The sequence below is a fragment of the Glycine soja genome, chromosome 11 (assembly GCF_004193775.1).
Source record: "Glycine soja cultivar W05 chromosome 11, ASM419377v2, whole genome shotgun sequence".
NCBI classification, from domain to species: Eukaryota; Viridiplantae; Streptophyta; class Magnoliopsida; order Fabales; family Fabaceae; genus Glycine; species Glycine soja.
In genome coordinates this window covers 31,940,912-31,955,495 of record NC_041012.1, presented here as the reverse complement: position 1 = coordinate 31,955,495, position 14,584 = coordinate 31,940,912, and the positions used below count along the sequence as shown (strand labels likewise).

Here is a 14,584-nt window from a genome sequence, read left to right as displayed (position 1 = left end):
AGTTTCATACCTGTTTGTTATTGTGTTTCCTAAGTGCATCACCTTATTAGTCCAGGCAAATTTTTTTTTTTCCTTGTGTGGTATTATCCATGTTTCCTTGACATAGTCAACAAACATTGGCCAAGGTGCGCAAGCTATTTCGAACTTCTTCAAGCATTCATCAAACTGCTGTTCTGAAGGACAATCAGTCAGAGATCCCCAGCAATCCATGACATAATCCCAAGCATTTTTTTGCGCAATTAGTGATTTACATTTGGCCTTCACATTCTTGTTTATGTGAAAGATGCACAACAAAATTATGCATTCAGGGAATACATCTTTCACTGCATTCATCAATGCTTGGTCTCTGTCAGTGACAATAACTCCAGGGAGGGCATCACGCTTCAAAAAAAGGTCTCAGAAGCGTTGTAAAGCCCATACCAAATTATTAACGCGTTCACCCTCCACATATGCAAAACCGGCAGAGAATGTCATCCCAGTCGGTGTCACCCTAACAAAATCGAGCAATGGAAATCTATACCGGTTTGTTTTGTAGGTGCTGTCTATCAAAAACACCAAATTACATGCATTGACTAACTTCACTGAATTAGGGTGACACCAAAAGATATCACGAACCACGTCTTCATCCTTTATCCTGTGCCAATAAATATATTGATCACGTTCAAGAAGCTTCATCAGATGTTGCATTTCAAGATCGCTTCCTCTTATGGAAGAACATAATGCACTTCTTGCATTGTATATCTGCTTAATGGTCGTACAACTATTGACATTGTGTTCCTTCAGAGTTAGCAGAATGTTTCTTGGCTTCACCATGGACTTTGTCATATCAGCAATAAGTGTTTTTTCAGCTTTAGTTAATCGTCCCGCATATGGATGTTTAACTAATGACTTGGCCAATTCATGATTATGCACTCCACAAATCAACTTCACCATCCAACCTTCTCCTCCAACCACTGGCTTGCAACGAAGCTTGAAGGGACACCCACATTTCCTAGTCCCAGTGTCTCTTCTGATAAATTCTTTTTTCTTACACTTATACTCGCCACTCCTTTCACAGCCAATTAACACAAACGTAGTCCTTCCTCTACTACCTGTGTTTGTGTCCGACCTTAAAATCACCGCCACAAATCCGTTTTCATGAGCCACAGATTGAGCCCACCGCAAACATCCTCTTGGCACTCAAACATCTACAAAATCCACATAATTTAAGTTTTCTACCAGTATTCATTTTATTAAATATGTGACAAACATTAACATTATAACCTGAGAAGTCTTAAACGCATCCGAACAATCAACATGTGGTTCATTCGCACCACATGATTCTGCATTTTCATAATCCATATTCGCTCGTTCATACATTATTTCATACATCCACTCATCTTCGTCCATCTAACCAAATCAAACAAAAAATGGCCATACAAAAAAATTAGTAATTTTTAAAAAAGGAAAATAAATGAAAAAACAACAAATACAAAACATAATACACTTACGGATCAACTTGATCCGTATCTTCCGGATCAAGTTGATCCGTAAGTGCTTTATGGATCAACTTGATCCGGAAGTATCTTACGGATCAACTTGATCCGGAAGAGTATTTAGCAGCTTCCGGATCAAGTTGATCCGTAAAGCACTTACGGATCAACTTGATCCGGAAGGATGTCCGTACGTCCGCGACAGATACCACCATCTGTGTACCTCGTTTTCCGCCACCGATCATCGCAACGCTCGACGCCGGTACCTTCACCTTCACCGCTGCGCTCAACGCTGCTACCCTCACGAATAAGACGCAATGCTGAACGAAATAGAGAAAAAGAGAGAAAGAAAAGAAAACAAAAATGGAGGTTCTATGCCTTTCTTAAAAAAAATTCATTTTTAAGGAAGAAAGAAGTTAGGGGAATTTTTGCCATTTAAAAACTTTGCTGGGTGCACCAGCAATAATGGGTGCAACAACTTAAAAAAGAAGTCTACATTAAAATCTTATGACTCTCACTCTTATCCAAAGAAAGACCAAGGTCAAGGCATATTAGGGGTGACACCTTCTATGCCCAAAGATAATAAGGGGAAGACAATAGAAAATCAAGCCCCTAAGGCTAGTATGCAAGAGAAAACTAGCTCTATAAAGTGCTTTAAATGTCTTGGAAGAGGACACATTACTTCTCAATGCCCCACCACAAAAACCATGATTATGAGGGGCCAAGACATTTATAGTAGCCAAGATAAGGCTACTACTTCACCTTCCTCTAGTGAAAGTGAAAAAGCAAAAGGGAAAAAATCTAGTGAAAAAATCTACCCCCAAGAAGAAGGACAACCATTAGTGGTTAAAGAGAAGTGTAAGGAGATAAGTGTCTCCTCCAAGAGGTTATCTAAGAAGGAAACTCATTTTACAATAAAGACAAACATTAAAGAAACTTTCCCTCTTAAACAACCTCCACATTTTCTTTTTTGTAAAAGGACACTTGCTAGCATTGCTACACCTCTTGGGCTTGAGTTTATTCCTCAAGTAAAGAAGTTGTTAGATGAGGGTTTGGTTCGCAAGAGCTTAAATCCTTGTGCTTTGTTGGTGCCCAAAATAGGTATTATTAGGCACCAAGTCCCTAAAATAGGTGGTATGATGAATGTTTTGAGTGGTGCAACCCTCTTTTGTAAAATCACTCGTGCACCTAACATCTTCATGGTGTGTGTACATAGGGACCCATTAGGTAGGTTTGTTCTTATTTTTAGTTTCAATACAAACTTAGGTACTCATATGGGACACCTTAGGTTTGTCATACTTTTTGGTAGGAATAATCAATATGAAAATACAGAAAAAAGTATGTTTTATTGTGTTACTTTTCTTAATTTTTCAAATAGTGATCAAGGGGTTCCCATGAACCCTAAGAGAATAAAGGTCATTCCTGAGTGACCCACTCCACCAAGTATAAGAAAAATTTGGGGCTTCCATGACTTAACAAACTTTTACAAAAGGTTTGTCCCATATTTTTTTATACTTGTAGCACCACTCATTGAGTTGGTGAGAAACCATGTTCCTTCATGGGAAGATTCCTCGGAAATGGGTTTTTAGACCTTACCTTACTTCAACATACCAAACACCACTAATACATATGTTTTTGTTCTTTTTACAGGTGTTGAGGGAAGGAGCTCAGAGTACGAAGAACCTCTAGATTTGAGGTCAAATCCTTTCCAAGGTGGAGGGAATGATGCAATCCTACCCCCTAAGGGCATTGGATAGAAGACTCCAAGTAGATTGGGCCAGAGATCCAAGGGAAGGCCCTAGGGTTCTCATGAGCCTTAGGGTAGATTTTGAGCCCATGGGCTAAGTATGAACCCGCTTATCTTTGTAAATATCAGAATAGGTTTTTCCTTCGTTTGGACCTTGTATTTTGGCCATTCTAGTAGTATAGGGTTTTAGCCTTGTATTTCGAGGCATTTTGAGTAGTCTTTGTAGTAGGGATATTTTTTTGTATTTTCATGTATTTTGTCATGGGGGTGAGCTTAGCTATTATAGAGGGTGTGTAGCTAAGCTCTAGCTTCTCATCTCAAGGAGGTGAGCTTAACTATTAGAGAGGTATGTGTAGCTAAGCTCTAGCTTCTTTAGGAATCTTCTTAAGGAGGTGAGCTTATTTATGAGAGGGGTGTGTGTAGTTAAGCTCTAGCTTCTCAAGGAAGTTTTCTCAAAGAAGCTTCTCAAGGAAGTTTTCTCATGAAAGCTTCTCAAGGAAGTATGTGTAACACTTGTTGTAACTTTGATGAATGAGAGTCTTGTGAGACACAACTCAAAGTTCAACTTCTCTCCCTTTTTCTTCCTTCAATTTCGTGCTCCCCCCTCTTTCTTTCTCTCCCTCTTTCTTTTCCTCCATTGAAGCATCCTCTCCAAACTTCTTATCCAAGGCTCATCTTGGTGGTGAAACTCCTTCTTTCATGGCTTATTCCCTAGTGGATGGCGCCTCCTCTCACCTATTCTCCTTTGTCTTCCACTGCATCTCCATGGTGGAAAATCACCATTAAAGAACTTCATTGAAGCTCATAGATCCAGCCTCCATAGAAGCCCCACAAGCAAGCTTCCATCATGTTCCATATGTTCTCAAGACTAGACTAATACATTTGTTGCCCAAGTTTCATGGTCTTGCAGGTGAAGACCCTTATAAGCATCTTAAGGAGTTCCATATTGTCTGTTCCACTATGAAACCACCTGATGTCTAGGAAGATCATATCTTTCTAAAAGCTTTTCCTCATTCTCTAGAGGGAGTGACAAAAGATTGGTTGTACTTCCTTGCTCCCAGGTCCATTACCAGCTGGGATGACCTTAAGAGGGTGTTCTTGGAGAAATTCTTCCCCGCATCTAGGACCACTGCCATCAGAAGAGACATTCCAGGCATCAGGCAACTTAGTGGAGAGAGCTTGTATGAGTACTGGGAAAGATTCAAGAAATTGTGTGCAAGTTGTCCTCATCACCAGATTTCTAAGCAACTCCTTTTACAATATTTCTATGAGGGACTTTGCAACATGGAGAGGATTATGATTGATCCTGCCAATGGTGGAGCTCTTGGTGATATGACTCTTGTTGATGCTAGGAACCTGATTGAGAAGATGGTTTCCAACTCCCAACAATTTAGTGCAAGAAATGATGCTATTGTCCTTAGAGGAGTCCATGAGGTGGCCACAAATTTATCTTCATCTACTGAAAATAAAAAGCTTGAGGGAAAACTTGATGCCTTGGTCAACCTAGTAGCTCAGCTTGCCATGAATCAGAAATCTGCATCTGCACCTGTTGCAAGAGTTTGTGGTCTATGTTCTTCTATAGATCACCATACGGATCTCTGTCCTTCTTTGCAGCAATCTGGAGTCAATGAGCAACCTGAAGCTTATGCTGCAAACATTTATAATAGACATCCTCAGTAGCAAAACCAACAACAACAGAATAATTATGATCTTTCAAGCAATAGATACAATCCAGGTTGGAAGAATCATCCAAATCTGAGATGGGCAAGCCCTCCATAACAACAACAGCCTGTCCCTCCTTTCCAAAATGTTGTTGGTCCAAGCAGGCCATATGTTCCACCTCCAATGCAGCAGTAGCAGCAACAACAAAGACAACAAGCAACTGAGGCCCCTTCTACACCTTCGTTAGAGGAGTTAGTGAGGCAAATGACCATCCAGAATATGCAATTTCAGCAAAAAAATAAGAGCCTCCATTCAGAGTCTGACAAATCAGATGGGGCAGATGGCTACTCAGTTGAACCAAGCTCAGTCCAAAAATTCTGATAGATTGCCTTCACAAACTATGCAGAATCCAAAAAATGTGAGTGCCATCACCTTGAGGTCTGGCAAGCAAATTGAAGTGTCTCCACCAGTAGCAGCACCTGCACCTGAACCTGTCAAGCTTCATTCTATACCTGAAAAAGAGGATGAGCCAACTGCACAAAAGAGAAAGCTTCATGATCATGAGGGAGCTAACAAAAATTTCCATGCAGGTGGACCTTCTTCTAGTAGTTCTAACTTGCAGTTGCAGCAGCCTCCTATTCCTCTTCCATTCCCACCTAGAGCAATTCCAAACAAAAAGATGGAAGAAGTGGATAAGGAGATCTTGGAGACCTTCAGGAAAGTAGGGGTGAACATACCTCTGCTAGATGCCCTCAAGCAAATTCCAAGATATGCCAAGTTTCTAAAGGAGTTGTGCACCCACAAAAGGAAGCTCAAAGGCAATGGAAGGATTAGCATGGGCAAAAATATGTCAGCATTGATAGGTAAATTTGTTCCTCACATTCCTGAAAAATGTAAGGACCCAAGTACTTTCTGTATACCTTGCATTATTGGGAACAACAAATTTGAGAATACCATGCTAGATCTAAGAGCATCAGTTAGTTTCATGCCTCTGTCCATTTTCAATTCTTTATCTCTTGGACCTTTGCAATCTACAGATGTGGTGATTCATTTGGCAAATAGAAGTGTTGCTTACCCCGTAGGTTTCATAGTGGATTTGTTGGTTCGGGTTGGTGAACTTATCTTTCCTGCTGATTCTTATGTTCTTGATATGGAAGAGGAATTTTCCCGTGGTTTAGTTCCAATTATTTTAGGCAGGCCATTTATGAAAACAGCCCGAACCAAGATAGATGTTTATGCTGGCACATTGTCTATGGAATTTGGTGATATTGTTGTTCATTTTAATATTCTTGATGCCATGAAACATCCATCTGAGGATCATTCTATTTTTCGTGCTGAGATACTTGATCAGATTGTTGATGATTATATGTTTGATTTTGATTCTCTTCATGGTAGGAAACATCCATTTTTATCTGATTTGCATACTTGTTATTTTTCATGCAATGAATCTGAATTTGAGTTTGAATTTGATCCTGTATCTGATTTTTATGCTGAGAGTAAATTTGAATTTGAGTCTGGTTTTGATTTTCGGGGTGTTGTACCTCTTGATGTTGATTTTTTAGAGTCAGAATGCACTAACCATGTTGCAGGAAGTACACATACTTCTGACTTGCTTTATGAGGTACAGGTTGAGGAACCTTCTTCTTCTCCTACCTTGGTTCCTCCCACTGTTCAGCCACCACCCACACCAGAGTTGAAGCCCTTACCAGCGAACCTCAAGTATGCTTAATTGGAGGACAAGGAAAAATTTTCAGTGATCATCTCTGCCTCCCTTGCTGCTGAGCAAGAGGAGAAGTTGTTGCTAGTGCTCAAGAAGCACAAGAAAGCCATTGGATGGACTTTAGCAGACATTCCTAGTATTAGCCCATCTACCTACATGCACAGGATACTTTTAGAGGATGAAGCTAAGCTAGTGAGGCAGCCACAACGGTGACTCAACCCCGTCATTCTAGATGTGGTGAAAAAGGAGGTGACCAAGCTCTTACAAGCTGGAATCATCTACCTCATTTCTGACAGCCAGTGGGTGAGTCCAGTCCAAGTGGTTCCTAAGAAGACAAGCCTCACAGTGATCAAGAATAAGAAGGATGAACTTATCCCCATAAGAGTGCAGAACAACTGGCGAGTCTGCATTGATTATAGGAGGCTGAACCAGGCAACCAGAAAAGATCATTTTCCCCTGCCATTCATTGATCAAATGCTTGAGCGCTTGGCAGGTAAGTCTCATTACTATTTTCTTGATGGTTTTTCTGGTTATTTGCAAATTCATATTGCTCCTGAAGATCAAGAAAAGACCACATTCACCTGTCCCTTTGGCAGTTTTGCCTATAGGAGGATGCCCTTTGGCCTATGCAACGCCCTTGGTACTTTCCAATGGTGTATGCTTAGCATTTGTAGTGATTTTTTAGAGAGTTGCATAAAGGTGTTTATGGATGATTTTAATGTTTATGGATCATCTTTTGATGCATGTTTAGATAGTCTGGATATAGTTCATAATAGGTGCATTGAGACTAACCTTGTGCTGAATTTTGAAAAATGTCACTTCATGCTAGAACATGGTATAGTTTTGGGGCATATCATTTCCAGTAAGGGCATAGAGGTAGGCCCTGCAAAGATAACTATTATTTCACAATTGCCTTACCCCTGTTGTGTGCGAGAGGTTCGTTCTTTTCTTGGCCATGTAGGGTTTTATAGGAGTTTTATCAAGGACTTTAGCAAAGTGGCCCTTCCACTATCCAATCTGCTGCAAAAGGAGGTGAAGTTTGATTTTGATGACCGGTGCAAAGAGGCTTTTGATTGCCTCAAGCGTGCGTTGACTATCACCCCTATCATTCAGGCACCTGATTGGACAATCCCATTTGAGCTGATGTGCGACGCATCCAATTATGCATTGGGGGCTGTCCTTGCTCAAAAGATTGACAAGCTACCTCGGGTGATTTACTACGCTTCCAAAACTTTGGATGCTGCCCAAGAAAATTACACTACCACAGAGAAGGAGCTATTAGCGATAGTTTTTGCTATTGAGAAATTTCGTTCATATTTCCTTGGTACACGTGTTATTGTTTACACTGACCATGCAGCTCTGAAGTACCCTTTGAAGAAGTCTGAATCAAAGCCTAGATTGATCAGGTGGATGCTTTGGATCCAAGAGTTTGATTTGGAGATCAGTGATCAGAGCGGTACACAGAACCTCGTGGCTGACCACCTGAGTAGGATTGAGCGTGCGTCTGAGGACTCACCTATTTGGGATAATTTTCCAGATGACCATTTTTACATTCTGTATAAGATATCCGATTCCTTCCCCACTCCCTGGTTTGCTAATATTGTGAATTATTTGGTTGCTTCTGTTTTTCCTCCCTTAGCATCCAAAGCTCAAACTGATAAAATTAAGAGTGATGCTAAGCATTATATTTGGGATGACCCCTATTTATGGAAGTTGTGCAGTGACCAGGTTATTAGGAGATGCATTCCAGACCATGAGATTGACTCGGTCCTGCAATTCTGTCATTCTTCCGCACCAGGTGGCCATCTTGGCATACAGAGGACAACTGGCAAGGTGCTTGACTGCGGTTTGTATTGGCCCACCATCTTCAAGGATGCGTGGAGAATCTGTAGCACTTGTGAGCCTTGTCAGAGAGCAGGCGACTCACTTTCATGGAGACAAAAAATGCCTCAACAACCCATGTTGTTCTGTGAGGTGTTTGATGTCTAGGGTATAGACTTTATGGGGCCTTTCCCTGTCTCTTTGGTTTTGTTTATATTCTCCTTGCTGTTGATTATGTTTCAAAATGGGTGGAAGCCAAACCCACTAGAACTAACGATGCTAAGGTTGTTGTGGATTTTGTTAGATCTAATCTGTTTTGCAGGTTTGGAGTCCCTAGAGCCATCGTTAGTGATCAAGGCACCCATTTTTGTAACAGATCCATGTATGCCTTGCTAAAAAAGTATGGGGTCGTGCGCAGAACTTCCATAACTTATCACCCCAAACTAATAGGCAGGCTAAGATTTCAAACAGGGAGATAAAAAGGATCTTGGAGAAGATTGTGCAGCTGAACAGGAAGGATTGGAGGACTAGGCGAGGATGATGCTCTTTGGGCGCATAGGACTGCCTACAAAGCACCTATAGGAATATCTCCCTATCGGGTTGTCTTTCGCAAAGCATGTCATCTTCCTGTAGAGATAGAGCATAGAGCCTATTGGGCTGTAAAGAGCTGCAACTTCTCTATTAATCAGGCTGGAGAGGAAAGGAAGTTGCAACTAAGTGAGCTAGATGAGATCCGGTTAGAAGCCTATGAGAATTCCAAATTCTACAAGGAGAAGACCAAGAAATTCCATGACAGCTTGATAGTTAAGAAGAACTTCATGGTTGGACAGAAAGTTTTGTTGTATAACTCTAGGCTCAGACTCATGAGTGGTAAGTTGAGGTCAAAGAGGATTGGTCCTTTTGTGGTGACTAATGTTTTTCCTTATGGTACAGTTGAGATCAAAAGTGAATCCACAGATAAGAGCTTCAAGGTCAATGGACATCGGCTGAAACCATTCCTCACAAATCCCTCCTTAGTGGATGTAGTGGTGGATGAGACCTCCTTACTTCACCCTACTTCTCTTCTGCCATGACTTAAGGAGTTTTCTTTTTCTGTCTCCTTCTTTACTTTTATTGCACTTGTCCAAATTTTTGATTGTTATGATTGCTCTTGATCTTATGATTGTGCTACATTGAGGACAATGTGTTGTTTATGTGTGGGGGGAGATTGTCCTTTGTTGGGGTTTTCTAGGTTAATTTTGTTGTTTTCTAGGTTAATTTTGTTATTTTTGTTAATTGTGTTATTTTGGTTTTATGTTTTGTGTAGAACATTTCATGTTTCTCTTTGAATTTTGGGTTATGTATAGGTAATGGGTAATTGTTTTTGAAATAGGAGTTTCTTGGCATTTTGTGAATTGAAATCCATGTTTTTTTCTTCATGTCAAGTTAGTTTTGAAAGGTTGAATTGAAAGTGATAGATTTACCCTTGGTAAGATTTTGAGCCATCATCATCTATTTTATTTGGTGTGTTTTGCCCCATTGATTGCTTGCACAATAGCCTTGGCTTGACTCTTGTTGATACTTCTTGGTTCACATGCATGTTGGGAGATGATTTAGGCATTTTTGTTCTTATAAGCCTCTAGCCAAATGAGCCTACCTTGAATTAATTCTTTTGATAGCCCCTTTGAGCCTATGTTCCCCTTTCTTTGTTTTGAAGCTCATTACAAGTCTTAAGTGAAAAAACCATGATCTCACCCTACCCTTAAGGAATTGTGGAGCTTTGGAATTGTTTTGGGAATAAGTGTGTGTGTGTGTGTGGGGGGGGGGGGGGGGGTATGTTTCATTGGATGATATGTTTTTGTTGGCCATGCTTGATGATGTATTTTGGCCATGCTTGATGTATATACATATATTGACTAATTGTTGCTTTATTTTTCAAATATTCAAAATGCTTTAAAATTTTCGTTTTCAAATATTCAAAATGCTTTTAAATTTTCATTATCTGCTTAAAAAAATGAAAAAAATAAAAAAAAAAAGAAAAAGAATGAAGTTGAATAAATGAGGTCTTGTTTTGAGGACTTGGATTGGTTTGAAGACTTGGTTGATTTTGTTGATATTGGAGGTTTTGGGTTTACTACTTTTGCTTAATTTCCACTTATTTCCCATTGCTCCTCTATTCCTTTGGGTTTTAGCTACTTATCCCATACTTTTCTCATGTGTATGTGTTTGTCGAGTTTGGTTGTCAATTTTAGAGTTTTGTCAAGTCTATGTGGTGTTTGTTTTCATGGGTGCTCTGAGAGTAAACAATAGCCTAGACACTTGAGAGATAGAGTGCATATCTTGTGAGACTTTATCACTTTTCATTCTTGAGCTGATTGACTATCTTGCCATGTTTGAGGTGCTTGGATGATTTTCATGATTGTCTTGATTCTTTAACTATTTACATGTTGGATGTTACCCATTCCTTTAATTTCTTGAGATTCATTGAGAAATATGTAATTGTTTTTGTGTTTGTTTGTCTCTCTTTAATGTCTCTGAATTTGTTCATTGCTCTGCTTTTTGATTTTGCCCAGGAGTGCAAAAAGCTAAGTGTGGGAGATTTTGATGTGTCATTATTTTCTCCTATTTCTTAACCCTTTTTGTCACCATTTTAATTACTGATTAGCCTTAATTTTCAAATTAATTATGCAGTTTTATCATTTGAGCCTACTTGACTAATTTTGTGTTTTTAATTTAATTTCAGAAGAATTATAAGCAATTGGGCTTGAATCCTGAATTAGGCTGAACCGGCTTGGACTTGAAGAGAGCAGACAATTTTATTTTATTTCATCCAATTTTATTTTATGTCGTCTAGTTTTATTTTATTTCGTTTTGGGCTTGGACTTAGCAAATTTGTAAGCTTGGGGCTGAGGACCTATATAGCAACACTAGGGTTTTAGTATTAGAGAGCATGGACTTAGGAGAAGAATTTTAGGGTTTTGCATGTTACTGTTCACGCGCACTGTTCACGTAGCAATAAATTTCGTTTTCTGCTTCAATTTGCAATTTTGTTTTCTGCTTCTGCCCTTGAATTTGTTTTCGTTTTTTGCTGATTAATGAAAGGCTGAGTTTCCAGTGTTGTTTTCTCTTGAGGATCAAGCACAACTCTCTTTGAGGTTTTTTTTATTACTATTGAATTCTGATCAGTTTTTCCCCTTCACCAATTGCTCTGTATTTGTTGCTATTAATCCATGCATGCCTAATGCTTGATTAATTGTCTTTGTGCTTAATTTATGTTCATGCTTAATGATCAGTTTCGTTCATGCTTAATGGACATGTGAGAAGGATTAATTGGTGTATGTGTTGCTTAATCACATAATGACAGCCTTATGTTAATTTTCGCTTAGTCAATTAATTTCAGGTAGGATTAAGTGGTTGAACTGATTAAGGATAAATTCTCGTAACCTAGGATAAAAGATTTGCTTGTGAATCTAGGGAAAACAACATGTTTTTAATTCTGTTATTTTCTTATTCCAGTTACTTGCTGTTTAAATTACAAAAACAAACAAACCCCCCAAGTCATTACTGTTTGATTAACATATGTTATGAATGTTTGGTTGATCATTGCTCACTGAGAGACGACCTAGGATCACTTCCTAGATACTGCATTTTTAATGTTTATTTGATTCAGATACAGCCTCGATCAGTATAGCATATTCATGGGCAGGGAGTTCAAGTGGAAGAAGAATGATAAATAGAGGGCTAGAGAAAAATGCATGTTGTGATTGGGAGATCTACTGTGCAAAGAATGAACACAAAAACTGTTTTCAAATCAAGTCATTTATGCATGAGCATAAATGCTACAGAGAAATCAAGAACAAACAAGCAAATAGAGAGTGGGTGGTCAGCAAACTTGAGGCCAAACTCAAAATCCAACCAAGCCTTAAATGTGTTGAAGCTTTGGTCTGTGAAATGAAATTATATTTTCCCTTTTGTCTATTATTGTTATTGATGTGATTTCTGATATGCAGGTGAAGGACCTATATCACATGCACAACCATATACCACGCCTTCAATAACAGTATTTAGTATTTACAGAAAAATAAATATGATATGACTAGTGACTTCATGCAAAATTTGCATGATTGAAAACGGAATTAGAAATAATGATGTAAATTCTGAAGAGAAATTTTCCAATTTGGAATAAAAAATAATGTTAAATTCATTTTAATCGCATCACAATTCACAACTAATCTAACATAGTAAATTATTTAAAAATTTTCTTATTGTTCACTCCTAATATGGTAGTTACTAGAAATAACATACTTAAACATAGGGTTTAGCTAGGCCTACTCTCACTGTTAGATGTATCATTAAAATTCTCTGATTGAGATGCACAGAGCCAGAAGTATTTGTGCACTAGATACTAAATCAAAAGCCTGTAAAGTACTCATAATCATAGCAGTGGGAGAAGGTAGGCGAGTGAGACATATCATATTTTTCATGAAGCCAAAGGACTAGGGAACAACAACAAGAAAAATGCTGATGAAGCCAAATTAACTCAAATTTCTACTGGTTGTCAATAAAAAATGCCAAGAAGCATTATAAGCAGAAAATATGGAAATTACTTTGTTGTACCACATCTGACAGCAGTAGACACCAACAATTAACAGTTTATTAGAATATCACTGGTCTTAATCCTAACTTAATCTTTATATTTTTCTGTCAATGCATAGTAGGCCAATGAGACGCACATAACTGATCAACATGCACATAAGAGCAGAGGCAAGGAGGCAAGATGAAGAGGTGGCAAAAAGCCAGAAGCAATAGAAGTTGCGCTTATAACAAATAAATGAATATGTTTAGATAATGATAAATAAATAAAAATAAAAGTATACTTAATTGAAGTGGGTTTAGGTGAATTGATTAAACTACATTTTCCCCCTTTAATTAGCAAACATCAACACCAGAAAAGTATAACCAATTATATGATATTTGATCAAGTTGAGCATCATTCTATTGTTCTACAAAGTAATTGACAGTAGATAGACCTAAATCAAATTTCAAATGAAAAACTTGAGGAACTGCAAAGTAACTAACAGTAGTAACAAAAACTTGAGGAACTTCATTCACAATATTTCTTCAGCAAAACAACACTTATAATATTAGAAGATGTTACTAGAAATTATTCCTAAAATATATTCCCCCTAAAACTAACATTATAATTAAAATTGAAAAATCTAACAGCACAATGTTTGTTAAATTTCTCATTTTCTTCTACAATGCTTCAATTTGTAGGTTCAAATCAGTCACTATCATTGATTCTCTTGTGAAAGAAGAAGGATTAGAAACTTGGTTTTCTTCTTCAACTCATTGAAAAAATTGACAGTTATCTGGGTCTGTTTGGGGGCAATGCATAAGTATAGAATAACTGATGTGTCATTATTTTGTCCTATTTCTTAATCCTTTTTGTCACCATTATAATTATTGATTAGCCATAATTGTCAAATTAATTATGCAGTTTTATCATTTGGGCCTACTGATTTTGTGTTTTTAATTTAATTTCAGGAGAATTATAAGCAATTGGGTTGAATCCGGAATTGGGCTTGAACTTGAAGAGAGCAGACAATTTATTCTACCAAATCTTATCTTATCCAGATTTTATCTCATCTAGATATTATTTCATCTAGATTTTATCTTATCTTATCTAGATTAATTTTCATCTAGATTTTATTTTATCAGATCTTATCTTGTCCAGATTTTATTTTATTTATGGGCTTAGACTTAAAACAAATTTGTAAGCTTTGGGGCTGGGAACCTATATAACAACACCAAGGTTCTAGTTTTTTAGTCTTTATGTTTTGGGAGAAAGAATAATTTTAGGTTTTGCAATTCCAGTTTTTACCATTCACGTAGCAATAAAATTTCGTTTTCTGCTTCAATCTGCAATTTCATTTTCTACTAATTAATGGAAGGCTAAGTCTCCAGCGTTGTTTTCTCTTGAGGATTAAGCACAACTCTCTTTGAGGTTTTATTATTACTATTGAATTCTGCTTAGCTTTTCCTTTTCACCAATTACTATGTATTTGTTGCTATTAATCCATGCATGCTTAGTGCTTGATTAATTGTCTCTGTGCTTAATTTACGTTCATGCTTAATGATCAATTTCGTTCATGATTAATTGGTGTATGTGTTGCTTAATCA

The 14,584-nt window shown here is 38.0% G+C and overlaps 1 protein-coding gene across 1 annotated transcript; it reads right to left on the bottom strand.

Annotated features, from left to right (window-relative positions):
- Positions 1–228: 228 nt before the first annotated feature.
- Positions 229–3,310, bottom strand: LOC114373183 (protein FAR1-RELATED SEQUENCE 5-like). Its single transcript, XM_028330711.1, has 4 exons — positions 3,221–3,310; positions 1,682–1,792; positions 1,250–1,389; positions 229–1,171 (listed from the first exon to the last, which is right to left on the bottom strand). The coding sequence occupies exons 1-4, from the start codon at positions 3,308–3,310 to the stop codon at positions 397–399; spliced, it is 1,116 nt and encodes a 371-aa protein (XP_028186512.1). The 3' UTR covers positions 229–396.
- Positions 3,311–14,584: the final 11,274 nt, after the last annotated feature.